A 27,008-nucleotide genomic window follows, 5' to 3' on the forward strand; every position below is an offset into this window, starting at 1 on the left:
GAAGCAGATGGGCCCGAGGGCGTGGCCTCTGAACCCCAGACTGGACAACCCCCAGGGATGTCAGTAGGGCTGGTAAAGCCAGACAGGTGTAGAGCTCTGGTCTCGGGGGCAGAAGAGCCATGTTCTAATCCTACTCTTCGGTCCCTTAACTCAGTGACCTTGTGTGAGACTCAGCCTCTGAGTTCTGTTTTGGTCCTTATCTTCTTAATACCCCATCATAAGAATAGCAAACCCCACTGACTCTGGACCAGGCACTGTTCTTTTTTTAAGATTTAATTTATTTATTTGACAGAGAAAGACAGCGAGAGAGGAAATACAAGCAGGGGGAGTGGGAGAGGGAAAAGCAGGCTTCCTGCTAAGCAGGGAGACCGATGCAGGGCTTGATCCCAAGATCCTGGGGTCATGACCTGAGCCAAAGGCAGATGCTTAACGACTGAGCCAGCCAGGCGCCCTGGACCAGGAACTGTTCTAAGACACCGCTCATAAACATTCTAAATGCATTGAATCCTCATTGCAAGCCAGTGAGGGAGGTATCTTCATTATCCCCATTTTAGAGATGCAATCTTAGTCTCAGATGGCCAAACTGATTTGTGGGATGCCCTGCGTCCTGTGAGCAGATGACAGCCAGCCCTTTCATCCAGGAGCGGACGTCAGGGCCCATGCTCCTGCCGTCTTTTGATACTGCCAGTCAGCTAAACGAGGAATAGGTCTCAGTGTCATATCTCATGTACAGATGAAGAACGGAGGCACAGAGAGGTTTAGTAACTTGCCAAAGGTCACACAGCTAGTTGGAGTAAGTAATATGAACCCAGGGCTCCTCCTTACACTTTGATACCTGGTGTGATGCCAGGGAGGCTCACAGGAGACAGCGTGCACGGGAGGGGGTGCAGGGCTGGGAGGTCTTGGTGGCGACCACCTTCTTCTTGACTCCCCCCGACCAGCCGAGTGCCCGCAGCTCTCCACACAGCCCCTGGAGTGCAGCCAGCAGCTGGACCAGCAGGCGCTCCAGCCGGAACAGCTTGGGCCGTGCCCCCAGCCTGAAGCGGAGGAGCCCGAGTGGGGAGCGGAGGTCCCTGTTGTCGGGAGAGGGCCGAGAGAGCCAGGACGAAGAGGAGAGCTCTGAAGAGGAGAGGACCAGCCCGGCGGGCAGTGACCGGCGCCATGGGGGGTCCCTGGAGCGGGAGGCCAAGAACTCCTTTGACCTGCCGGACACGCTGCGGGTGCCCGCGCTGCATCGCACAGCCAGCGGCCGCAGCTCGGCCTCTGAGCACCAGGACTGCAATGGCAAGTCGGCCTCGGGGCGCCTGGCCCGGGCCCTGCGGCCCGACGACCCCCCACTGGACAGGGATGATGGCGATGACGAGGGCAACCTGGTGAGGCTCCCATGGGCGCAGTGACCTCTCACCCTGACCTGAGCGAGGGGAGCTAGACAAGCCTGTCCCTGTTCTGTGGCATTCAGGGAGTTGCAGTCATACCCCCTCACGGCCCAGGGATCTCAAGGGGGGCCAGCCCTGAAGCTGAGCACCAAGCAGCCCCTTCCCTCCCGACGCCCGCCCCGCCGAGCCCCAGATCCTCGTCATCTGCGGGGCTGGTGGATATGGATGGTTTCGGGCAGATGCGTATGAATCTTTCATGGCCCTCCCCCTGTGACTCAGAAATACCCATCACTCGTCTCTCCAAACCCATGCCCTCCCCATCCCCCTCTCCCATCTTGACCTCATCACCAGGCTTGACTTCACACACGCCCTTACCCATTCACCCCTCCTTGGGCCCCTCACCACCATCTCTGACTCCAGGGATGGGACACAGGGACCTAGGACCTCAGTGTTAGCCCATGAGGAGAAGGGGCCAGTGTCTCCTGGTCCCAGGTGTGTCTTTGAACAGACAGCTGTGATGGGGACAATGTTTGATAATTGATACAGCTTCCAAGCCCCATGGGGAAGGAAAAAAGGAAGCCAGGCAGGTGGGGCCGGGCTGGGAACAGAGAGGATAAGAGCAGAGAGCCTGGGAGATGGGGTGCGGGGGAAGAGGGGTGAGATTACCGAAGTGAGCGATGCTCAGGGGACGAGAGGGGGCTGAGAGGGAAATGGGGGTCTTAAGAGTAAAGGAAGAGAAGGATGGCAGAGGCTGGACAGCCAGTGAGTGCCGCAGTACTGCTGACAAGCAGGGCAGGCTTGGGAAGCTTGGGGGCCCGGCCGTGCACACAAGTCCCGTGATCCTTCTACAGAGCAGAGGGGAGCGGATAAGAGTCTGGATCCGAGCCCGGCTGCCTGCCTGCTGCCGTGAGCGAGACTCCTGGTCAGCATACATCTTCCCTCCTCAGTCAAGGTGAGCAGGGGGTCCCTGACCTCTCCTCCTGGGGGGTGAGCCCCTAACCCCGTCTCGGGGATGCCAGAAGTGTCCTCTGACCTAGGGGCAAGTGAGAGAGGGGCCCCGGGCTGGGAGGTCCCAAGAGGGGGAAGGGCTGCGGGGTGAGGCCTCTTACCACCATCTTGCTTACCTCCTGCCTAGCATTTGCCTGTCTTCCAGCAGGTTCCGCCTCCTATGTCACCGAATCATCACCCACAAGATGTTCGACCATGTGGTCCTTGTCATCATCTTCCTCAACTGCATCACCATTGCCATGGAGCGTCCCAAGATCGACCCCCACAGTGCTGTGAGTCACCAAAGACTAAAGCTGGGGGCTGTGGAGTGCCTGCTTGGTGCTGGTCCCCTCCTGGGTTAGCGCTCAGAGAGCCAGCAGGGTGGGCCAGGAGGCCCAGACAGACGTGGAGGGAGGGAGCCAGGAGTCTCCTGTAGTCCTCCCTGGCACCTGGCACCCTGGGCTGCCTCCTGTGTCCATCTCCTGCCTCTGCCTCTGTTTCCCTTCTGTTCTGTAGCAGCCCAGCTTGGTGGGGGGGGTGTGCCCATCTCCTTACCTGGGTGAAAAGTGAGCCCCATTGCCTCCTGGCTATTTGTAGACAGCACGTGCTCAGGATCCAGAGACCTGGGGGGACCCAGGTGTGGGTCAGCGAGTGTTGGAGTGATGCAAACAGCAAGAGAGACCCCACTGGGGCTGAGTGGTCTTGCTTCCCCTGCTCCCTTGCAGAGGGTCTGGGTTTCACCTTTGACCTCTGTGCTGATGGGGGGAGATGTCCTGCCTGGCCTACCCCACAGGCCATGGAGAGTTGGGGAGAGGGGGATGCGCTTTGCTCCTCTTGGTCCTGCCAGGTCACAAACAAGTAGGTTTTCAGGCACAGCTGGTTCTGGGTGCTGTGTTTCCCCAGCCAGGCATCATAGGCCCCTACCCCAGACAGTGTTTGCCCCTTACGGCGTCTTGCCCCACTTGCCCAGAGTGGCCCCCCACCCCTCTTCACTGTACCCCCACACGGCCCCTCAGACTTCTGGGTTCCTGGGCTTCTAGTCTCCAGAGGGTAGGCTCCAGCTGGGTCAGGGTGGGGACGGAGGAACCTTTTTGAATGGAGGGCCAGCCTGGAAATAGGTGGGGGAAGGGACCCCTACCACTGGAGCTTTTGTGGGTTGGAGCAAGGGTGGCTGGTCACACAGCCCCTGTGTCTGCCACCTGCCCCAGGCCTTGCTGCAGGGCCCTCTGCCTCTGTCACCATCTCTCACCTCCCCCATCTCCCCCTCGGCCCCTCTATCTCTCGCTCTGCCACGCACCCGCATCTCTCTTTCCCTTCCCCCTTTCTCTCTTTGACACTCACACTCTGCCTGCTGCCTCTCCAGTCCTCTCCACCCCTCTCCTGGCCACCGAGGGATGGACTCCGCCTGCAGACTTCAGGGGACCGGGTCACCTTCTTTCCTGCCCTGCCCCCACCCATGCCTCCATAAATACAGTGCCAACGGAGGCCCAGGCTGTAGTCAAGCTCCTTGCTGGCCCTGTGGCTCCATTTCTGGGCCACACAGCAGGAAAGCAAGTACGGGGAGAAGGGAGGAGAGTAGGGGGGGGGGGGTCAGAGATCAAGGTAAACCCTGCTCCAGTTCTGAGGGTTTCCGAGATACAGGACTCAGATGACAGTACTGGTTGGGGGAACGTTTCTCTCTCCAGGCCATTTGGGGGGCAGGAGGCAGCACTGTTCAGACTGTCCACAGAGCTGCAAGTGAGTCAGGGGGCCTGGCACTGGCTGTGTGTGTGAGAGAGAGACAGAGAGGTCTGGGGAGAGGAGGTCGCCTGCCTTGTTGGGGAAGGTGGGGTTTACTTTCCTGAGTCAAATGTTGGAGGTGTTTCCTGGCTTCTGTCTGCAGGGCAGCCCTGGCTTACGAAGGGGGGTCCTAGTGGGTGACACGTGCCTGCTGTCTCTTACAGGAACGCATCTTCCTGACCCTTTCCAATTACATCTTTACCGCAGTCTTTCTGGCAGAGATGACCGTGAAGGTAATAGGGGGTCGGTGTTACTTTGGGCTCTCTGGTTTCTGGGGTGAAGGGGGTTGGAGAGATTGATCCCAATAGGAGGACAGGGCTGGGGACTTCAGGGAGGCGGCGGCAACAGTGATGCCGCGGGCGTCCCCAGGTGGTAGCGCTGGGCTGGTGCTTCGGGGAGCAGGCGTACCTGCGTAGCAGCTGGAACGTTCTCGACGGGCTGCTGGTGCTCATCTCCATCATCGACATCCTGGTATCCATGGTCTCCGACAGCGGCACCAAGATCCTGGGCATGTTGAGGGTCCTACGGCTGCTGCGAACCCTGCGCCCACTCAGGTGCGTCCCCGGCCGAGCGCCCTCCTTAGGGACGGCTCCAACAAGCCCGCAGTGGAGCAAGATCCCCACGAGCCCCTGCTTCCTGACCGCGACCCCCACAGGGAACCCGGGCATCACTTGGCTTGAACCGTGGCCCCAAGGGTTTCCCTCCTTGAGCATGCCCCCGCCGTCACCATCCCCACAGGACAGTCTGCTCGAGGCTGCCATGCCCCGGCCTCAGGCAGGCCCCAATATAAGAGGCCGAAGGCAGGGCCCCCCTAGCCTTTAGCTGAAGCTCTCCCTTGGGTGTCACTGTTAGGAGTGGGGGGTGACCATCCTCCCTGGGGAGGTGACAGACTCCTCTCCCTACCCTCACACACTTCTCAGGGACCACCCGCCAGCTAACCCCGCTAGTGGGGAATCTGCTGTCCCACAATCACCCTCCACCCCACCCCCGACTCCCATGTCAGGACTTTCCATGGATGAGGACGATACCTACTGACTAGTGCCTACCCACCTCCCACCACCACCCCCTCCTTGCCTGCACCCTCTATGCCCCCTATAGGTCAGCCTCCCTATCCCCACAACACACTGCATCCCTGGGTCCCACCTCTCTCAAGCTGATTTCCCACCCCAGCCCACCAGGTCATACTTTGACATCTGGGAGTGGAGGGGGGTGGTGGGGGATGTAGGGGTGAGATTTGGAGAGATTGGGGCGGGAGTACCCTGCACAGGGAGCCCAAAAAGCCAGCGTCCAGGATGGGAACCAGTGAGCCCAGATGGGTGGTGAGGGCAGCAGGGCAAGGGACCAGGGAGCTTCTGAGCTGAGAGAAGCCCTCTTTTTCCCCTCTGTCCCTCCCCAGGGTCATCAGCCGGGCCCAGGGTCTGAAGCTGGTAGTGGAAACGCTGATGTCCTCCCTGAAACCCATCGGCAACATCGTGGTCATCTGTTGTGCCTTCTTCATCATTTTTGGCATCCTGGGGGTGCAGGTTTGTGGGGGCCTGGGGGCCGGGGGGCAGTGAAAACCCGACTTGTGGCTTTCCTCTTGGGCCTTGGATGCTGAGGCTCCAGCTGCAGCTGCTGTCTTGATTCCAGAAAGGAATAGGCAGGGACACTTCCCTTGAGGCCCTAGGCCTCAGTCCCCTTTACCTCCTGGGGCGTTTTGCAGAAAACTTGGAGCCTAGAAGACGTTCCCAAAGGGGACAAGGGCCTCAGAGAGGCTGCTGACCCGTGGCGGCTGCAGACTGTTCTTCCTGCCCGCCCCCCCCCCCCCCCCCCCCCACCGCGCGCTGGAGGATAGCAGCGGCCCCGGCCCCGTCTGCTCCGGGATCCCTTCCCCTCCCTCCCTGCTCGAGCTGAGCGGGCTGCAGGCCAGAGCTGGGGATCCAGGGCCCAGACAGCTGGGCCAGGTTAGCGGCAAGCTGGCGGGCAGGAGGGTGCAGACCCCAGACGAGGCAGGAAGTGGGGGCTGCTGGGGAAACTGGGCCTCTGGCCCAAGGAGGAAACTGGTTTGGGAGGGAAAAAAGATCAGGAGCTGCCTGCAGGACTCAGCAGGCGCCCCCCCGGGAGCCGGGGAGCCCCTCCACCACAGCCTTCCAGAACCCCCTGGCTGAAGCTGTCTCGGCTTCAGGGCAGCCGGCCCGCTGTCTGGGCGGCAGGGGAGCTCCTGGGTGGCTACTGCCCCTCCCATTCCTGTCTGTTGGCTTCCTGGAGTGTCCTCTTTGCCCAGGGCAGAGGGCTGTTCCTGGTTTGCTACAATTCTCCAGCCCCAGGGACCACGCTGGGGTACATTTGCCAAACCTGTGTGGAGCCTCTTGGCATAGCCAGTGCCTCTTCCCCTTCCTCAAGTCCAAATGGCTTGAATGAGCAGAGGGAGCCATTGGGAGCCCAGTCCTGGGCTTTTCCAGTAGACTTAGGTCCATCCTCAGCCGGTTGCCGAGGCCTCCTGGTCCTCCCGGCCCCCTTTTCCCTTCCCCACCCACAGTCATAGCCTGGTGTGTTATGAAAGGAGGGGGAGCTTTCCAGTCAGAAATACCTGAATTCAAGGCCCCTTTCTGCCACCTACTGGTTATTTGCCCTTAGTTAAGTGTGAATTTACTTCCCCGAGCCTCGTTTTCCTCATCTGTAAAGTGGAGTTGATAATCCCTAGCCTGCCACACCATTAAACCACGTCATTTGGCCCCTCCCCCAGAGCAGGGGTGGGGTGGGCCCAAGAGTTTGCATTTCTAGCATGTTCCCAGATGATGCCAATGCTGCTGGTCCAGGGACCCCACCCGGAGAGCCACTGGCTTCACCCTTCGCAGAAAACCAGTGACAGTTCCTTCCTCCCTCTGTCCTTCCCCAGCACCTGCCCCACTGACCTTCTCTCCTCTAGGGTCTCGGGTCCCAGGAGCCCAGAGGAAGGGGTGCTCATAGGGGGCTTCCTGTTGGTGTTCCCCTGACTCGCCCGCACACCAGGTCCTCAGTCAGGGTGTGCAGGAGCTCCCAGGCCCCAGGGCTTGTGTGGGAGGGGAGGGGCTGGGCAGTTCAGGGTTTCCTGTGGCCACAGCTCACTCAGCTCTGTCTCCTGGTGTGTGTGTGTGTGTGTGTATGTGTGTGTGTAGCTCTTCAAAGGGAAGTTCTTCGTATGCCAAGGTGAGGACACCAGGAACATCACCAACAAATCCGACTGTGCTGAGGCCAGTTACCGGTGGGTCCGGCACAAGTACAACTTTGACAACCTCGGCCAGGTGAGCTCCATGCTCCGAGGTGGGGGTGGGGGTGGCGGTCGCAGGCGTCTGGAGACGACCGGAGTCCACGCGTCACGATGCACGGGATGGCTGACTTGCCAGGGCCCCTGCCTCGTTGGCGGATGCGTGGGTCATCCTGGCATTTCCATGGAGGCTAGTGGGAAGGGCACAACGAGATGATGGATGCATCTGCTTAGCCTGGGGCAGGACACATTTATACTGTCGAGGCAACCCCTTCTCGTCCACGTTCGCAAACACAGAGCCACGTAGAAAACGAAATTGCTCATTTACTTTTGCTGGTTTGCTTCCCAGACCCGGCCTGGTTTAGCTTCCTGGATTTCCAGGGCTCTGGTGTCCCTTCCTCTACCTGGCCAAGGTCAGAGGCCCTGATCATCTCCCAGGGCTCCTCTGGCTTCACACCAGCCACAAAGCTCTGGGACAGAGAGCTCTCGAGGGGCCCACAGTGTGACTCAAGCCTGACCTCTGAAAGGCGCGGGTCCCCTGAGCTGCTGCCAGGAGGTGCTCTGGGGACAGGTGGTGGGTGGCTTGGCCACACAGCCTAGGTTTCAGATGGTTTCTCCTCCTCCCCTCCCCCAAGGCCCTGATGTCCCTGTTCGTGCTGGCCTCGAAGGATGGCTGGGTGGACATCATGTACGACGGGCTGGATGCCGTGGGTGTGGACCAGCAGGTAGGGCCACGGTAGGCAGGATTCACCTTTGCGTTCAGGCCACTCTAGGCATGATGGGGTGCGAGCCCTGGACAGAAAGAGGGAGGCTGATTGACAGAATACCATCAAGGAGGTAGCCTGCAGGCCAAATCCTGGCATATTTTGTTGGATTGCAACATGTTTACATTTTTTTGAATAGCGGCAAACATCTAAACACTAGTGGATTCACGTGCAAATCCAGAATTAGGCCCGCTCAGGATTAGTCTAAGGATCTGGGAACATGGGGCTTGAATTCCTTCAGGGCAGGAGTTACTGGTACAAGGAAGCAGCTGCCCCTTTTGATAGAATACCCTCACCTCTCCTTTGCCACAGTCCCCGCCGCTCCCTCCTGCTTAACACCAAAGCCACATCACTCATGTAGATCTCCCACGGGGGCCCTGTAGCTAACCAAGTCTGCAGAGCACGTCTTCAGGAGCCCAGGCTGTGGGGAAGCACCCGAGGCAGCCGGGTCTGACGCCTCCTCGGGCTGATGCCTCCACCTGTCCTTCCTGATCCCCACCAGCCCGTCATGAACCACAACCCTTGGATGCTGCTGTACTTCATCTCGTTCCTGCTCATCGTGGCCTTCTTTGTCCTGAACATGTTTGTGGGCGTGGTGGTAGAGAACTTCCACAAGTGCAGGCAGCACCAGGAGGAGGAGGAGGCTCGACGGCGGGAGGAGAAGCGTCTACGGAGACTGGAGAAAAAGAGAAGGAGTAAGGAGAAGCAGATGGCTGGTCGGTAGTCTTTCCACATCTCTCTGAGTCGTGCTTGACCTTGGCCTTGTGACTGCAGGGGACCAGGGGCTGGGGAGGGGGGGGCCGGGAGAAGGCACTCCCACCCCCCTCCTCACCTCCTTTCCCCTCAAGAGCATGTCAGCCTTTAGAGCACGCATGAAGCAGACCAGTCCAGCCCCATGGGGGAGAGGGAGCGACCACCACCCCGTGGGGCTCCCCGGGTCTCAGCATCACACTTCTCGGAGGATGCCGGGCAGAAGGTGATGCACGACCCCTCCCAGCTCGCCTCGCAGAGGAGCCTCATGGGATTGAGAATCCTGCTGCTTTGGGGCCTGCCGGTGTCCAGACACCCAGGGACTGGCCGAGGTGCCAGACTTGCCTGCCCCAGGTTTGGGGAGCAAGCACCTTGAACCCGTGCCTGCCTAGGGTCTGTAGTTGCTGAGCAAGACCTCAGCAGAACTTACAAATGGACGATGCGTGAGAGAACCCCAGACCCACCCTCTCTCCCTATCTCCAGCAAAAGCCCCTAGCTTCCTGGCTGTCCTTATTTTTTATTTATTTATTTATTTATTTTTGCCAAGCCAGGGGTTGGGGAGCATGGAAATCTCTCAGGGCAGGTGTGAGGTTATAGGAACTCTGACCTCATGACTCTCTGGCCTTAGAACCCTCAGCCCCCTCACCTGGGATCTCCAGCATCTCTCGGTGTTGGTTGGAGGAGGCCCTTTCCCGTCCCTGCTCACGCTTTTACACCAGGGGTGGGCCGACACTAAGGGAAAAGACACAGATTCCAGGAAGGATGCGAGAGAAGGAACAGGCGCGGGGGCCCCTTTGTTTCTCAGGGGTGTGTGCACCTGTCTCCCTGTCTTCAGGGTCCCTGTCTCGTACTCAGTAATCTCTGTGACTCTGTCTCAGTCTCAACCCACGTCTCACCGAGTATCTTTCTGTGTGGGTTTCTCTAAGACTTTCTGTGTCTGTCTCTATTTGGTCTGCGGGGTTCCCTTCCCTCCACCCTGTCACAAACCTTCTTCCTCACGCCAATAAGATGTGTGCAGTGCTCTGAGTTTTCCCTTTGGTTTGTTGAAATGTGAGTACCAACAAAGGGGTTAGGGGCTGCTGTGGCCCTCCCTCCGCTCTGCCCCTTGCCCTATTTCCTGCTACCGGTAGGGGGCACCTAGAGCACCTGGAGCTTGGGGAGTGGGTGGGAAGGGGGCCGGGCTGGGTGATGGAGGGACCAGGCCAGAGCTTCCTGTTGGATGGGAGGACCCATGGCAATGGCGAGGAGATACTGGCCTCTGGGCAGGGGTGGTTGGTGCAGTTCTCCATGTCCCATATCCTCAACACCCCACATCCTCAACGTCAGTGCCCCATGCCCCCTGCTCAACTCTGGGGGTAGGGGCCCCACCTGGGCTATCCCCACGGAGGTCTGAAGCTGAGCAGGGGCACCACCCCCAGCAGCCACGTTCCCACCCCTGCTCCGCCCCGCCCCTCCTTGCCGTCTGCCTTCTCAGCAGCAGGGCCTCTCCAGATGGAACGCTTTTGGCAGGAGGCGCTTCTGGCCCTGCCTGACCAGCTGGCTCCCCTTCTGGGGTCTGGAGCTCTCTCAGGTGCTGCCCCGGCTGAGGCGCGGGTAGGAGTGGACATCTGTTCTGATGAGAGGCGGCCCCTGCCCCTCCCCATACCTCTGTTTCCCCCGCCCCTGTGACCCTGAGGAGCAGGCCCAGTGGCTCACCTCCCTCAAAGGCCCTGGGGCCAGAGTCTGGGGCCGGACAAACGCTTAGGACCAGCCACCCATGCTAGTGCTCGGGGCACCCCGTTCATAGGCCGAGTGAGGGCTGGAGACGAGGGGGAGTGCGCTAATTAGAGGGGGCCCCGCCCAGGCCGCCTGGTCCGGCCAGTGACCAATGTCGTGTTTCGTTCTTTTAGATCTAATGCTGGACGATGTAATTGCTTCCGGCAGCAACTCCAGCGCGGCGCCAGGTACTGCGTCTGGGGTTGTGGGTTCCAGGGCGAGGCCCGGGGACGGTCAGGCCCTACCTGCCCCCAGGCCTGCCTCATGCGTGCCGCGAGGTCCTCTTTGCTCCCCCGTCCTTGGCTCATTGATTCCGTTCTCTTGGGGTGAGGGACGGAGGGTCCCTGGGGCACCGGGCTCTGCGTCAGTCATCCTCTAGGCCTATGCTACGCAGGACTGGGAGGTGAGGGTCTTGCACGCTTCTTCCTCCCACACCTCCGGGAGGGGACCCTCCTTCTCCCCGCAGGGCTTCCAAGGGCCCAGCTGCCCTGCCCCCTGCTGCCCGTTCCCACTCCTGCTCCCACTCCCCCCAGGGTCAGACCGTTCGATTGTTCGATTATTAGAGCTGCAAATCTCGCCCGTCTCCTTTTGTCTGAAGGGGAGACTTTGATCCCAGCAAGCAGGAGGAGAGGAACAGAGAGGGAAAGGATTTGTTTTAAAAATGTAACAATGAATAATTGAACAGATTCGTTAATAGTCAAGTAATCGCGGTGACCACGTCATCGCTACAAACAGCAGGATTGGGAATCGCGGCCTGAGTTAGCCTCCAGCGTCCCCCCTCCACCTCCCAAAAAAGCCAGAGATCTGGTCAGGGGTGAGTTGGGTCCTTGTCTTTGAGAGCCGTGTCCCTGGGAAGGCTCTGGTCCTGCTTGTCCTTCCCCATTCCTTAGGCCGCTGCTGCCCCGTCGCTGCCCCGACACGGCCCCCAGGCACCAGGCAGGTGGTCAGAGGCTCAGGGAGCCTGTGACAGGGCTGAGGGGCCTCGTTCTACCCTGTCTTCGCCCAGTGGTTCCCAATCTGTTCATCCCCAAAGGCACCCTTTATCACCTCCTCCAGCAGAACCCACGTTCTAAGAGCCTGCTTTTGAAGTTAGGCGCACGTCCGTAATGACTTTTTTCACTGCTTTTGCTAATCAAAGGCACATCTAATTGCTACCCAGAGCTCTGCGCTGCGGAAGGTTTCGCCTGGAACGATAGCAAAGGCAGACCCTTCTGCCATTAGATCAGTCTGTGGGGTCTTAATGTAGGCCTGGGTCTGATTTCTTTTAAGCTCTTAGAAATATTGAAAAGAACGTAAGGACCCCCATACAACTGCCTTCTTGGGCTGCAGAGGACTTGGGACTTCAGGCTGGGGACCACTGGGCTGCGCCTTTCCCCACTATTCTGCACTCCCCCAGAAGCCAGACTCTGGCAGATATTACCCTCTAGATGTTGGGCTACCTGATCTATGGGGGCTCAGGGACCTCCCCGAGCCTCAATTTGGGAGGCCATTCCTGAGGATTGATGTCTCCTGTCCGCTTGGTGCCAGGTTCTGGTGTTTGGCATTGAGCAACTGTGTACACGTCTGGGGGTCCGGGAGGCTCTGGCAGGTTTGTGTCTGGATTGCCTGGGTCCCACGTCTCTGTGTCAGGCTGTACTGCCAATTCCTGATGTGTTGGGGGGAGGGGAGGAGAGGAGGAAGTAGCTTCAGCTCTTATGGGGTCACCTGGTCTGCAGACTGAACATCCATGAGTACACATTTCCCCCAATACCGCCCTGGCATAGGGCTGGCCCGCAGAGGCTTCTCCACCGGGAATGAATGCACTCAGACTCTCTTGGCCCCAAGGTCTCCTCCCAAGACTCCCAATCAATGCCCCGCATCTGTGTTACCCATACGCTGCACCCCCATTCTGGGCGCATTCCACCATGCTCCCGTTGGCACTTACAGGCCCGTCCCCTGATGACAACGGTGTGTCTTATTACCTTTCCAGCCGGTAATGAAGACTAGAGACCCCCCTCAGGGGCTCAGACCAGCCCAAAGCCCTCTTTCCCAAACCTGCTGTTGTGTGGTCTCCAGTAGAGCTTTTCAAACTGCTGGGCACATAAGCATCACCTGAAGAACAGATTAAAACACAGATACCTGAGCCCCGCCCTAGAAATTCCCACGGGCTGCTCTAGGAGAGGACAGATCATCTGCATTGCCAACCTGTTGCCAGGGGATGGCGATGACGACGCATGGTCTACCCAGCTGTGTGATGGGTACAAAGTCACACACCCTAATCTGGGGCAGCCAGAAAGAACCCCCCCCCAACCCCGTGCACCACACCTCCCAGCCAGCTCTACTCCCACTCTTTGCCGCTCCCAGAGGAGCGGGCCGGCCAGACCCTGGGGAAAGGCAGAAGGAAAGACTCACTGATTATCAGGGGAATGGGCCTGATAGGACACCTGGGTCCAGCCCAGCCTCTGGGCGAGAAGGGAGGGACCAGGGTCACCAGCCAATCGGGGGCACTCCTGTTGGCCACCTGTGGCACCTATTTCCACTCACTGGGATCAGGCCTGGCTACGGCAGCTGAAGATGTGGCCTCTGCCAGCAGGGCCTGCGTCCCTGGGAGTGACCCCTGCCTTCTGCCTCCTGCCTGTCACTCTTCTTTGCAAACCCTCTGCCCCGGCTGTGCCTTGGGCTCTACTAACCCCCCCCCCCACACACCTGCTGCCCTCACTCACAGCCATGCTGCCCCCATCCTCTCCTGGCTCCTGACCCTGGCTGGGGGCTGGGCAGTCCTGGGGGTGCCCTTCCACCGCTACTGACCAGCTCTGCCAGTTCTCCAAGGCAGCTTATACTGGTGGGGGGCAGAAAGATGGGCTATGGCCAGACCTGCGCAATGCTACTCTGGGAGGTCTCTACTTCTCTGAGCTCAGGTGCTTGCTTGTAGAACCCAGGGCTGGGGAGCCACAGGGGGTGGCATCATCCAAACTTTAACAGTGAGAGCCTTTGGGTGAACTCTCTGAAGGGCACCTCTGGGGCAAGGGCACAAGGCCTTGTGTCTAAACCCACCAGGCACCTGGCGGGAGATGTGGGCTGGGAGTTCGGGTCCTGGCTCTGTCATGACCTCTCAGTGTATGGACAGCTCCCCTGTGCGGGGCCTTGTTCTCTCCCTCTGTAAAACCGAGGGGCTGGTCAAGGGCATGCTGATCAGACTGGCCCTGGGACTCTCTGGACCTGTGCTCTGAAGTGGGATTTCGGTCAGCCTCGGCACCTGCTGGTCTGGGGTGGGGGCCGGGCCTGGAGGGGCAGACCTCAAGGGCCCGGCACCTGTCACTGAGCAAGAGGTCCCACCTCAGCCCTGTTGCCCGCTTTCCTCTGGGCTGTCTGGAGGAAGGTCCCAGGCTAATCCCGTTTGCCTCAGCTCTGTCTGGCCTGGGGCTGCGTATGCTGTCAGACTAGGGGAACAGGGGAGAGGGGAGACTCTCCCCACCTCTTCCTCTGCATTATCTCAGCTAATAATGGGGCTAATAAGGAGCCACTTTTTCTAACCTAATTGTATTCAAACATTTTAGTTAATTCTCCATTCATATTTTAGCATAATGGGATCGGGTGCTCCCAGCACTTACGGAGATTAATGCTGAGACAGTGTTCCAGCTGCTAAGGCAACGCAGGGCGGCTATCGCCCTCTGGTTCTCGTGGGTACTGAAGGAAGGAAGGAAGAGGCCTGGCTCACCTGGTCCACCTCCACAATCGCAGTGTGGATGACCCGTGGCCTCATGTTGTCCCCCATCCTGCACCTCTCGACCTGCCCCCGCCCTGGGGAGCAGAGGGCCATCTGAGCTAACGAAGCCAGAGCTGGCTGGCCCATCTCTGAAAACAAAATTGATGGCCTCATGCACTGTATGGGGCACCAGAACATTCGGGACTTTCTGCCTCTTGGTTATCCACACCTCAAGGCCGATGCTGGAGAGTGGCATCCGGTGAGATGGCACATGGAGCTCTTGGGCGCTCTTCTTCCTTCGGCCTTTGGTGGGGGCTCCCCGCCAGGCCACTCCCTGCCTCAGTTTACGTCTTTGTTCCATCGTCCTCTGCATGGGGAAGGACATTTATATCTGAGCTGGCCTGGACCCCAAGCTTCCTGCTGCCCCTGAGCCAGCCAGCCCTTCCTGGCACGGGCCTCAGAGGCGGCAGCCCTTGCTGGCTGGCTTCCGCCCTAGAGTTTTAGAGGGGGAAGGGCTGTCTGGGACCTGAGGCTGCCCTAAGCCTCCCCGTGGGGAACCTCTTCTTTCTTTGACCCATCTGTCAACCGCCTCCACTTGACATCCCTCCCCAACTTGGCCTGGCCTTTGCTCAGCACCTGGAGGAGGGGCCCCCTGCCATCTCCTGCCCCCAGATTCATTCTGCCTGCTTAGCCGGCCAACCTTCTGGCACCATGATCTTATAACTAAGTGGTTCACTAATTACAAGGGAAATACGCCTCTGACAGATCTCAGACAGTGCTTCCAGCCCAGCCTGTAGTGTGACGCCGCCCTGACCCCAAGGAGCAGGCGGGGCATAGCCTCATTAGAAACTGGGTGAGTCCTTCAGGTGGAGCCCCCCACCCCAGATGAATCTGGGAAGCGCAGAGCCCTGTGGCCGCCTCTCTGCACCCCGCCCCCCCACCATGAGGGGCCCCCCGCCGCGCGAGGCCCTCCGGGTGGGTCCATGCGGCCAGCCAAGAAGATGTCCGATTTTCAATCTCCGGTGTTATCCCCAAATCCCAGCTCTGTGTAATCCACTCTGCTCTCCCCGAGGGGCTGCGGCGTGGTGAAGGAGCAAGGGCCTTTGCCCCTCTGTTGATGGAGCTGCCTCTGAGCCTGATAAGACCGGCTGTTTTCCATCTTATTGATCTGGCCTTACTGCGGGACACCAAGTCAGGGGCTTTCTGAGGGGCTGGTGGATTTTGGAGGCTGCCTTGGGGGCGGGGCTCACCTGGTGTCTAATGTGGGCGGGGAGCTCTGCATGTCCTGAGCCCTTCTGCACCTCACTGTAGCCCATAGAACAGATGCTTGGAGGGCAGACGCCGAGGGAGCCCCCAAGTCCCGCCCCCCCGAGAAAGGCAGTGTGTGGAGGGCGAGGATGCGGAGGACACTGGAATGTTGCAGCTGTGGCGTTAGAGGCTGGCGGCCGTGAGGGACTCGGGTGGCGGGGACGCCATGGGCGGGGCCCGATGGCTGCTCTGCTCTCCCCCCTGCCCCCCAGAGGCCCAGTGCAAACCCTACTACTCAGACTACTCTCGCTTCCGGCTCCTCGTCCACCACTTGTGCACCAGCCATTACCTGGACCTCTTCATCACGGGTGTCATTGGGCTGAACGTGGTCACCATGGCCATGGAGCACTACCAGCAGCCCCAGGTAGGAGCGAGTGACCGGGCCTCCGGGCCCTGGGTCCAGCCGTGGGACTGCAGGGGGAGGCCAAGCCCTCCACTGGGGTGCCTCAGGCAAGTCCTGGGCCCCCGACAGGAGTTCCTTTTGTACACCTTGCCTCGACTCTTGGAAGCGGGTATCGTCTTGGCTTTATGGATAAGGACACCAAGGCTCAGAGAGCTTCCACGAATGGACCAAGGTCCTACGGCTAGGAAGTGGAAGAGCTGACTTCTTCACCCAACAAATATTTATTGAGTGCCCGCCAGGGGTTTCTTTTCCCTTTGAGGGTAAAGAAAGCAGACCAGTGAAGACCAGTGTCTGCGCTTTCAGTGTTTCGATTCTAGTGAATGTCCAGCTCCCAACTCACCAACGATCTTGCCACTCCTGAGATCGGCCCCCGTCAGTGGTCCTCCAGCCCTCAGGCTCCCCATCTGTAAAATGGGGATGTTGAATTAGTAATGCACAAGGCCCTTTTCCAGGCTCTAGCCTTCTGTGCCTTCCAGCACACTCTCATGTGGTCTCCTCCCCGTCCCTCAAGGAGAGAGACCCTTTAACACAAAGCCTGGATCATGCGTGAGGACCCTCTTCTATCCTGGTGTGGTGGCCAATGGTCGACCATCATGGCAGGGACAGAAAAGAAAGGTCCTCTAAGACTCACCGGTCTCCCAGATCTGGGAGTGTGATGAAGGGGGAGGGGCAGACATCCCCCCCGGGCCTTAGGAAACCCTGCATAGATGCCCCCCCTCCATCCCTGCCAGATCCTGGACGAAGCCTTAAAGATCTGCAACTATATCTTCACCGTCATCTTTGTCTTGGAGTCAGTTTTTAAACTTGTGGCCTTTGGCTTCCGTCGGTTCTTCCAAGACAGGTAACAGAGAGGGGTGGGTTGAGCAGGGAGTGGGGGAATATGTCTCCCAGGGAAATACGTGGAAAGCTTTCCGGACCCCTGAGGTTCAGCCTCCACTCCAGGACCCAACGAGGGCTGATGGCAAGGGGGAGTTGGGGGGCATCCAGGGCCTGGGGGACGCAGGCAGCTGGAAATCGATGTGGCCCAGATTGGGGCTTAAGAACCCAGAGCCTGGATCCAGACTGCCTGGACCAGATTAAGATCCTGGTTCCACCACTTAGAAGCTGATGACCTTGGGTAAGTTCCTTAACTTCTCTGTGTGTTGGTTTCCTTATCTATAAAAGGAGAAATAATATTGTAAAGATTGTGAGTTCCTGTTTGTAAAGCCCTTAAAACAGTGCTCGGCACCCGGGAAACAGCATGTAAGTGCCACGTTAAAAAAAAAAAAAATTGAGTGAATACAAATGAAAAGTAGAGGCCTTGGAAGACCTGGGCCTTGGTGACTGGAGTCAAGCCATGCCTTCTCTGCAGGGAGGAGAGGGGGGACTGGCTGACCTCCACCCTCCATTCTGTAGTCACTTGCGCTGCCACAACTGCCCCCTCTTCTGCTGCGCCCCTCCCCCACTCAGGGAGCTGTGTGCTGGGCTTTCCAGGTGGAACCAGCTGGACCTAGCCATCGTGCTGCTGTCCATCATGGGCATCACGCTGGAGGAGATCGAGGTCAATGCCTCACTGCCCATCAATCCCACCATCATCCGCATCATGAGGGTGCTACGTATTGCCCGAGGTTGGTGCCTGGCTGCTTGCTCACCCCACCCCACCCCTACATAGGGGGAAATGGCGGTGGGGGGGATGGGCGGGGAGCGGCTCTGTGGCTGGCCAGGGACTTCATGCATGTGTGTTCCCATGGGTCTCTCTCCCTGGCCCAGGCTCTGCCAAAGGGGAGGGTTGGGGGTGGTGGCGGGCCCAGGGCAGGGGTGGAGCTGGGCGGGTGGGGGGTGTTCACCACGCTGTCCTGTTCCGCAGTGCTGAAGCTGTTGAAGATGGCTGTAGGCATGCGGGCGCTGCTGGACACAGTCATGCAGGCCCTGCCCCAGGTAGCTGGAGGCGGGGGTGGGTGGGAGGGGGTCCTCTCGGGGAGAAGGGGGTGCTTTCCAAAGGGACAAGCTGTGGGGGAGCTCCGGGAAGCTGTCTCGGAGACCCAGTGGCACCTTTCCCATTTCTTTTCCTCTCTTCCAGGTGGGGAACCTGGGACTTCTCTTCATGTTGTTGTTTTTCATCTTTGCAGCTTTGGGTGTGGAGCTCTTTGGAGACCTGGGTGAGTCGGGGTGGGGAGGGCAGAGGAGCCAGGGCTGGAGGCCCAGGGGCTCCTGCACTAACTCCAACCTCTCTCTCCTGCCCTCCTCCTCTAGAGTGTGACGAGACGCACCCCTGCGAGGGCCTGGGCCGGCATGCCACCTTCCGGAACTTTGGCATGGCCTTCCTGACCCTCTTCCGAGTCTCTACAGGGGACAACTGGAACGGCATCATGAAGGTGAGCACCCCAGGCTGTGGGAGCCCTCCCGGGGCTGGCCCTGGCTCCAGGGAGGCAGGTCCACTCCTTGAGCCCAGATTCCTTGGCAAGATGAGTGGCTGTGAATAAACGTGTGGGATTCTTCCATGCAGGAACCCTCCAGAACTCCCTTTCCCCAGGACAGTGTGTAATGCTTTTGACACTCACAGGACACCCTCCGGGACTGTGACCAGGAGTCCACCTGCTATAATACGGTCATCTCCCCCATCTACTTCGTGTCCTTCGTGCTGACGGCCCAGTTCGTGCTGGTCAACGTGGTGATCGCCGTGCTGATGAAGCACTTGGAGGAAAGCAACAAGGAGGCCAAAGAGGAGGCTGAGCTGGAGGCCGAGCTGGAGCTGGAGATGAAGACGCTTAGCCCGCAACCCCACTCGCCGCTGGGTAGCCCCTTCCTCTGGCCGGGGGTCGAAGGCCCCGACAGCCCCGACAGCCCCAAGCCTGGGGCCCCGCACACCGTGGCCCACACTGGAGAGGCCTCGCGCTTCTCCTTGGAGCACCCCACGGTGAGCAGATGGCCACCCCTGCCGAGAGGGGCATGGGACTGGGGGCCAGTGCCTCAGCGGGTGGTGTACAGGGAGCGGGCAGTGTGGCAGACCCCAGGGCCCCATCTGGATCCTTCTGCCCCTTCTGCCCAGAAGCTGAGGGGTGAGCGGTTCCCCGCCTGTCCCCAGCGATGGCTGCCTGCCCTCGCAGCCCAGGGCCACCCCAGTGAGCCACGGGCATGTGTGCGGGCTCGTCCACGCCCTGCACCTTCAGCCCAGTTGGCCTCCCCTTCTCGGCTCTCAGGTTCAAGGCTAAGTTTTCTGTTTCCTTCCTGTTTCTTTCTTACCCTTGCCCGATTACCAAACCTCTTTCCTTCCCACCCTTCAACCCGCCTGGTTCCATCTCTCAATCCTTTCCTTACCTGCATTTTCCCTCTCCCTCTCTCCCTGTGAGCTCTTCTCATCTCCTGCTCCCGTTCTCCTCCCTCCCACACCTCTCTCTCCTCTGTCCTGTCCCCTCCTCCTTCTCCTGTCTCTTTGTTGCTGGTGTGTGTGTACACGCGTGTGCTTATGTGCATGCGTATGACCTCCTCCTCTTTCTCCCTCCGTGTCTCTTTGTCAATCCCCTGCCACCGCGACACTTGCCCTCGCTGCCCCTCTAAACCCCGCTCCCCTGATTCTCCGGCTCTCCTCCTGGGCTGGTCCACCCCAGGACAGACAGCTGTTTGACACCATATCCCTGCTGATCCAGGGCTCCCTGGAAGGGGAGCTGAAGCTGATGGACGAGCTGGCAGGCCCCGGGGGCCAGCCCTCTGCCTTCCCTCCCGTCCGCAGCCCGGGCGGCTCCGACCCACAGGTTACTGTGCCCCCGTGCTGTGCCGGGCTGTGCCATGTGGTGCCGTGCTTCTGGGGAGGTGGGGGTGTTTCCTGCCCGCTGGGTAGTTGGAGAAGGAACAGCTTCAGGGCCTCAAGTTGAGCTTCGGGCTTGGCAGGAGGCAGCCGGGGGTTCCTACAAGCTGAGATCAGCCCTTGGAACACATACTTGGAAGGTAGGGACACTGAGATTGCATTTCTAGTGCAGAAGGATGAATGGGGGGGGGGGGTTGACAGAGGGCAATTGCCAGAAAGAGCCTGGACAAGAAGAGGATGGGGGAGAAAACAAGTTGGCAGTGGGACCTTAGTGGGTGGAGGAAGTGTGGTGCCAAATCCAGGGAAGAAGGGCTTTGGGGGATAGTGCGGGTGGGCAGGGGATCCATGGAAGGATACATCTTAGGCCATAGTTGGCTTCTTCCTTCTGTCCAGCACTCATTCCCGAAGCCTCTGTTTGATGGCTTTTTTAGCCGTGAAGCCCACCAGACATGATGTGGGCTCTCAGTAGTCAGTGCTTTCTGACCTCGTCTTGAGAGGGAATGGAAGGTTCTAGCTGAGAGTGGATTCTGGGGCCCTCGCTGTGGCGGGGTGTCCCCCGTAAGCCCAGTCCCTTTCCATAGCTCTGCATGTTTTTCTCCCCCCAGTCCCATCTAAACGCGGCTCTTCAGCTTTCTGGGGTTCTCCTATCCACCTCTCCCCGCCTTGTGACCTATCTGGCTGCCCTTGACCCCCCTCTGTTTGGCAGGGCCCCCTGCCATCTCTCCAGGCTTGGTGCTGCAGGGAAGCACCCAGGAGGCCTGGAGTGGAGGCAAGGAAACAGGTGTTAGTGGGAGAGAGGAAAGGCCCTGTGGGGTGGAGGAAAGGGAAGGCAGCTTCCCAGAACCTGGGACACCTGTAGCCTGATCCAAAGGAATAGTGACCCTCACATAGGAAGGCACCCTGCCCCTAGGGTTCCTGACCTCTTGAATCGCCTCTTGGAATTCAGTCTCAGAGGGCTGTAGGGACTTCAACCTGGCAATGACCTGGAATGATCCATGAGAGAGCACATTCCTTCCCAAAGCCTCCCATCCTGAAGGAGGCTGGTGGGGGTGGGGGGCAGGTGCAGGGAGAGAAGAGGACATGATGAGGCAATCACACAGATGGCCTTCCCCTCCCCCGGGGTGCTGTAGGCACTGAAATCCACACCCCCCCCCCCCCCCGCAGATCCCTGGTGAGCCAGCCATTTGCTAGGCTGCCCCTCCCCCAGGGGACTCAATTCAGAATGGTGGCAGGAGGAAAGCGTCTCCCAGAACCCAAGCTAAAGAGGGCGGGCAAGCTGCTGGCAGGCGGAGGAGGGCCCAGGAGGGGAGAAGCCAGAATCTGGGGGCAGGCCAAGTCCTGCCAGGCTTTTGGAAGCAGAGAGAATAGGCAGAAAACAGTCATCAGATTGGCGGCTTTGTCCCCAGCGCCCCCCACGCTGCTCTGTCTGTGCCGAGAGGCGCTTTGCTGGCCTTTCTTCATTTTTTTTTTTTTCCTGGTCTCATCTTTCTGAGAGTCGAAAGCCCTCCCTGCTCCCCGCTCCCTCCCTGGGTGGTAGTAGTGTGGGAGGGGGCCTTTCAGGTGCCTGGGGTATCTTTAGAATAAGTTTCTGCTCCTCCTGCTTTGTCGGTGGTGGCGTTCTGTTCTGTTCTGTTCGCTCTGGCTCTTCCATGCCTGCCGCAGCCTCTCTGATCAGAGGAGGGGCTTGGAGGGGGTGGGGGCGGTGGTGTCAGTTGACTTGGGAGAGGGGTGGGGAGAGAGAAGAGAGGCCTCCCTCCCCCCCCCCCGACCCCGCCGTGCTTCGTGGAAAGGGGGAAAGGGGGGCTCTGTGTGTGTGCAAGCGTGTGTGTGCGCGTGCATGTGTGCGGGCACGCGCTGTCCTGGTTTCTTATGCCTGATCATCTCTCTCCCTGTCTAGATCCCTCTAGCTGAGATGGAGGCTCTGTCTCTGACGTCAGAGATTGTGTCTGAACCGTCCTGCTCTCTAGCTCTGACGGATGACTCTTTGCCTGATGATACTCACACACTCTTACTTAGTGTCCTGGAGAGCAATGTACTTACACCTGGCCCCTTACTGCTCCCCCAGCCTCCCCAGGGGCTGGGCTGGCTGCAGGGCTCCAGATTCCCCCCCCCACCACCACCACCACGCCCCACCCAGAGGCACCCACCAGCAGCCACTCAGCGCCCCAGGCTTCTCTAGGTCTTTCCAGTGGCCCACTGTGGACAAAGAAATAAGACAAGATTAAATTGGGGCCTCAAGAGCCAAGGGGCGCAGCTGTGATAGAGTTAATCCAGACATCCAGGAGTAACACAGCCCAAAACAGAGGTGGCATCAGGCAGCTGACCAAGGGGCCTGCCTGGATGCGGAGTCAGTCTCTGTTTTTGGAGCCTGTGCAAGCCAGCCCTTCCCCTCCCCACACCCCTCCTTCCCACCTCCTCGCCACATGAGCCATTCCCCCCTCCTCCACCACATAGCGGGTAAAAGCTCTCTCTTTGCTGCTACCACTGTGCCCTTCTGCCTGGGGGGAGCTGTCCCTATCTCCTCTGTCACTGTCCCTGTGTGTCCCCATGTCCTGGTGCTGAGGGTGGGGGGGGGGTCTTTGTGTTTGGGACAGCTTCTCTACCCTTGCCCAGTACCGGTCTTCCGAGCAGCCCTCTCCGCCCTGCCTTCCCCCTCCTCTGCGGACTTAAGAGACAGGGGCCGCTTCCTCACAGCAAGGCTCAGCTGGGGTTAAGGCCTTGACCACAGGCTGGGGGTCTCTAGGAATCTTGGGGTGGCTGGCAGAAGTGGAGCCTGGGGCTGAGACAGGGACCACAGGCTCTAGACTCTTCCAACAGCCCCTACTGGGGCCGCTTAACTGGCTGGGCCTGTAGGGGACACAGACCCTCCAGCCTCTCTGAGAACTAGTATGGAGGGTACAGGAATCCCCAAGGAAGAAAGGGGTCACAGGGAGTTGGAGAGATCTTGTGGGAGCAAACCTTGTCTCCCTCCAGCTGGGGTCAAAGGCTGATTGCTGCTTTTCTTCGAAACAAATTAAAAAAACTCGCTCCCACTCCCAATCTGTCCCATAAGGGAGGCCCTGAGTCTGTGGCATTCCAGGCATTCAGACCTTGCCCCCCACCTCCCATTTGCCACCTGCCAGAGTCACTGAAAATCAAAAGGCAGGGGGAGCCAGGTGGGTGCCAGTGGTCACCTGTCACTGAGCCCAGAGTAGCCCAGCTCATGCCCAGTGCTGGGTCCTGGGGCTGTCTTAAGGCGCTGGGTAGTGAGAGAGCCTCTGCTCTGTAGGCAGGCCCTGCTCACTGGCTGGGTCCTCCCCATTCCCCACCCCACCCCCACAGCCCCAGCACAGGGATAGGGGGCTGCTTTTAGCTTTTCCTCCTCCCTGTTTCAGAGCCTCTTAATGGGGCCCCCGGGAACCATTTCTTGAATGACCTGCTGGGCTGGGCCTGGGGGCTGCTCTCCCTTTTTTGGACACCTTCTCATTCTGTCACCATCCCCACCAGGAGGCTCCGGGAGGTGATGTAGTGTTGGATAGCTTTACTGGGGCAGGGACTCCTCCCACCTGCTTCCTTGCTGTGCTGGAGGGCTCATCCCTGTGTCTGCCCCCTTTTCCCCCATCGACTAACTCATCCCATTACCGCTCTGTCGGGGGAGGGGAATGGGACCAGAGCCTGGGGGTGGGGGTGGGGGTGGGGGTGGGACTTCTTGTTTCCATTGTCCAGCTCTGCCTCAGTTAGCCAAACCAGATGCCCCCTCTTTTTCCCACCTCCCTCCCCTGTTCCTTTTGCAGATGGAGCCCCACCCCGAGGGGATGCCCCTCACCCTGGGACCAGACCTGCTGACCGTGCGGAAGTCTGGGGTCAGCCGGACGCACTCTCTGCCCAATGACAGCTACATGTGCCGGGATGGAAGAACCGCTGAGGGGTCCCTAGGTCACAGAAGCTGGGGGCTCCCCAAAGCTCAGTCAGGTAGCAGGGCTCAGGCAGGCCAGCTCGGCTACAGAGGAAGACCCCATCCTTGCCTCAGCCCAGTCCTGACCTGGGGGAGGGGGGTCACTAAGGCAGCGAGAGAGGTCTCTCCAACCTCCAAGGGACCTCCAGCCCGAGGAGAGTGACTTTCAATCCAAGACGAGAGGTCTGTGGGAAGGGTAGAGGCCCCAGGGTTGCGGGGGGGGGGGGGGGGGGGGAGCTGGAGGAGAGGAAAAAGAGCCAGACCACTGACCTTCCAGCTCTTCTGTCTCCTCCTCCCCACTCTGCCCACAGGCTCGGTCTTGTCCGTCCACTCCCAGCCAGCAGACACCAGCTACATCCTGCAGCTTCCCAAAGACACACCCCACCTGCTCCAGCCCCACAGTGCTCCCACCTGGGGCACCATCCCCAAACTGCCCCCACCAGGCCGCTCCCCTTTGGCTCAGAGGCCCCTCAGGCGTCAGGTGAGCAGGTGTGGAGAGGTGGGCTGGGGCCCAGTGCTGGCCCTCTCTGCTGGGAACCCTAGGCTCCTGGTGATGCCCAGGCTGCCATGTCCATTCTCCCAGCAAACGTGTGTACTGGGCACTGACCATGTGGCTTAGGCAGTTCTAGGTACTGGAGACACAGTACCGGGCAAAGGAGAAGTGGTCTGGGACCTTTTTGGTGTTTATATCCCCCTCCCCCTCTTTCACTGAGGAGGCCTGGAGACCAGGCCAGGGTTGCTCAGGGACACAGGGCGACTTGGTTGGAGAACCCATGTCTCTGGCCTCCCTTTCCCCGGCCCAGTGGTGCCTCCCAATTATTCTCTGTACTTCTAGTCTTAGCTAAGGGACACAAGGCATGTTTTAGGGACCTCCACCTTTGGTCAAGGCTAGGGCCCACCTTCCAGGGGCACAGAGCTGAGGCTCAGGCAGCCAGGGGAGGCTTGTCTGCCCCCACGGTGACAAGGCCACAGCCCATGCCCTGTTGTGCCCTCATGTGTGATCGGGACCACGTGAGAATCAGCTCAGTGCCGCACACTCGTGGATGCAGGTCCGATCCTCGTCCATTTTGCAAAGATTCCCAGAGCTGCTTCTGTGTGCCAGGCACAGGGGACGCAGCCCCTGCCCTCTGGAGCTCACAGGCTAACCAGAGACTCAAATGCCATCACACCTTTGAGGCCATAGGGCCCAGCTGCTGGGATATGCATGCACAGGGAGTGGCAGGGAGCAAAGGGGAGGGAGGGGTTCATTTTAACCTGTGGATAGAGGTTGTCAGTCACAGTGTCACAGAGAACCTGAGCCCTTAAAGTCAAGGGGCGCTTGTCATTCCAGAAGGGTGTTCAAGCCCAAAGAATAGCTTATGCAAAGAGCTGGGAGTAGAGCTGGCGCAGTGCTTTTTTGTGCCCCAGGGGCTGGGCGCTTCAGGGAGCCATTCCTGCTGGGGTGGGGGGAAGGACGGGGTGTGGGGGGCAGTCAGGCTGCACACAGCCCCCCTCTCCCAAGACCAAATACTGACATTCCTGCTTGGGGTGGGCCTGCAGGGGGATGATGGGGTTATCAGGCTTGACGGGGATGGGGGGTGGGGAACGCAGACAGAGGACAGGTCCTGGGGGAGCAGAAGCCTGTGGGCTGAGCTCTCCCCCCACCTCCCACAGGCAGCAATAAGGACTGACTCCCTGGACGTGCAGGGCCTGGGCAGCCGGGACGACCTGCTGTCTGAGGGGAGTGGGCCCTCCCTGCCTCTGGTCCGGGCCTCCTCCTTCTGGGGCCACTTGGGCTCCCGGATACAGCAGCACCCCCGCCGACAGAGCAAGATCTCGAAGCACATGCCCCTGCCGGCCCCATGCCCAGGCTCAGAACCCACCTGGAGCAAAGGCCCCCCAGAGACCAGAAGCAGCTTAGAGCTGGACACGGAGCTGAGCTGGATTTCAGGAGACCTCCTGACTGTGGGCAGCCCAGAGGAGCCCCCATCCCCACGGGACCTGAAGAAGTGTTACAGTGTGGAGGCTCAGAGCTGCCGGCGCAGGCCTGCGTCCTGGCTGGATGAGCAGAGGAGGCACTCCATTGCGGTCAGCTGCCTGGACAGCGGCTCCCAACCCAGCCTGGGCCCTGACCCCTCTAGCCTCGGGGGCCAGCCTCTGGGGGGGCCTGGAAGCCGGCCCAAGAAAAAACTCAGCCCACCTAGTATCTCCATAGACCCCCCAGAGAATCAAGGCCCTCGGCCCCCACCCAGCCCTGGCGTCTGCCTCCGGCGGAGGGCTCCATCCAGCGACTCCAAGGATCCCTCGGCCTCCGGCCCCCCTGACAGCATGGCTGCCTCGCCACCCCCAAAGAAAGACGTGCTGAGTCTCTCCGGTTTAGCCTCTGACCCAGCAGACCTGGCGCCCTGAGTCCCGCCCCACTCCCCCACTCCCCTTTCTCCACTGGGTGCCAAATCCTAGCTCCTCCTGGGCTGTGTTCCTGAAAAAATGTTCCGTGGGGACTCCAAGGGGGCGCTCCTCCCCGCCTCAGTGGGGTTGGGAACCGACAAGCAGAATTTCCAGAGCGTTCGGAGCAGCAGCCCTGGCCACCTTGGGGCCAGGCAGAAAGAGAGAGGCCCAGTGCAGCTGCGGTTCCCAACACCAGGAGCTACTGGGAGAAAGCAATACGTTTGTGCAGAATCTCTATGTATATTCTATTTTATTAAATTAATTGAATCTAGTATATGCGGGATGTACGACATTTTGTGACTGAAGAGACTTGTTTCCTTCTACTTGTATGTGTCTCAGAATATTTTTGAGGCGAAGGCGTCTGTCTCTTGGCTATTTTAACCTAAAATAACCAGGCTAGTTATTTCCCTCTTCTTGCAAAGTACGACCTGGGACCGAGAGTACATTTCAGCCCTGCCGGTGGCCCATCTTCAGCAGAGAGCAAGAACCACTTTGGAAACTGTAATGTAACTTATTTTCTCCCTTAACCTCGCCATCGTTTTCTGTAGGAAAAAAAAAAAAAGAGAAAAATAAGATTTTACAAATGAAATGGAACCTTTTTATATATATACATACATACATACCTATCTATATCTATATCTATAATAAAGTAATTTTCCAAAATAAAAAGTTAATCCCCGTCCGAAGTAAAAGCACAAGGGACAGAGTTAGGCATTTCCAGGGGGGCCCCTGGAGAAAGGCCCGCGGAGCTGAGGAGGGGGCAGCGTGCAGGGAGGGGGTGGGAGCTGCCTCTGTGTGCATCAGTGTGTGCTTGTGCGTGTCTGTCTGTC

The 27,008-nt window shown here is 59.3% G+C and overlaps 1 protein-coding gene across 39 annotated transcripts in view; it reads left to right on the forward strand.

Moving 5' to 3' along the window:
- The window catches only part of CACNA1G (calcium voltage-gated channel subunit alpha1 G), a 61,973-nt gene extending 35,523 nt beyond the window's left edge, over positions 1–26,450 (forward strand). For 5 of the 39 annotated variants that reach the window (XM_047708188.1, XM_047708189.1, XM_047708197.1 and 2 more), the window contains 22 exons: positions 942–1,373; positions 2,228–2,328; positions 2,533–2,656; positions 4,307–4,375; positions 4,512–4,696; positions 5,539–5,665; positions 7,280–7,405; positions 8,004–8,093; positions 8,635–8,848; positions 10,772–10,825; positions 15,843–15,994; positions 16,765–16,874; positions 17,507–17,640; positions 17,880–17,950; positions 18,093–18,171; positions 18,266–18,387; positions 18,576–18,929; positions 19,621–19,764; positions 21,715–21,849; positions 23,591–23,768; positions 24,063–24,232; positions 25,405–26,450. In XM_047708188.1, the coding sequence (XP_047564144.1) occupies positions 942–1,373; positions 2,228–2,328; positions 2,533–2,656; positions 4,307–4,375; positions 4,512–4,696; positions 5,539–5,665; positions 7,280–7,405; positions 8,004–8,093; positions 8,635–8,848; positions 10,772–10,825; positions 15,843–15,994; positions 16,765–16,874; positions 17,507–17,640; positions 17,880–17,950; positions 18,093–18,171; positions 18,266–18,387; positions 18,576–18,929; positions 19,621–19,764; positions 21,715–21,849; positions 23,591–23,768; positions 24,063–24,232; positions 25,405–26,139 (3,906 nt within the window). In that variant the 3' untranslated portion in view covers positions 26,140–26,450. Of the gene's footprint in view, positions 1–941; positions 1,374–2,227; positions 2,329–2,532; positions 2,657–4,306; positions 4,376–4,511; positions 4,697–5,538; positions 5,666–7,279; positions 7,406–8,003; positions 8,094–8,634; positions 8,849–10,771; positions 10,826–15,842; positions 15,995–16,764; positions 16,875–17,506; positions 17,641–17,879; positions 17,951–18,092; positions 18,172–18,265; positions 18,388–18,575; positions 18,930–19,620; positions 19,765–21,714; positions 21,850–23,590; positions 23,769–24,062; positions 24,233–25,404 lie in introns of those variants that run through there. The other 34 variants (XM_047708212.1, XM_047708213.1, XM_047708219.1 and 31 more) reach the window with 16 other exon arrangements.
- Positions 26,451–27,008: the final 558 nt, after the last annotated feature.

The sequence above is a fragment of the Lutra lutra genome, chromosome 16 (genome assembly GCF_902655055.1).
Source record: "Lutra lutra chromosome 16, mLutLut1.2, whole genome shotgun sequence".
NCBI classification, from domain to species: Eukaryota; Metazoa; Chordata; class Mammalia; order Carnivora; family Mustelidae; genus Lutra; species Lutra lutra.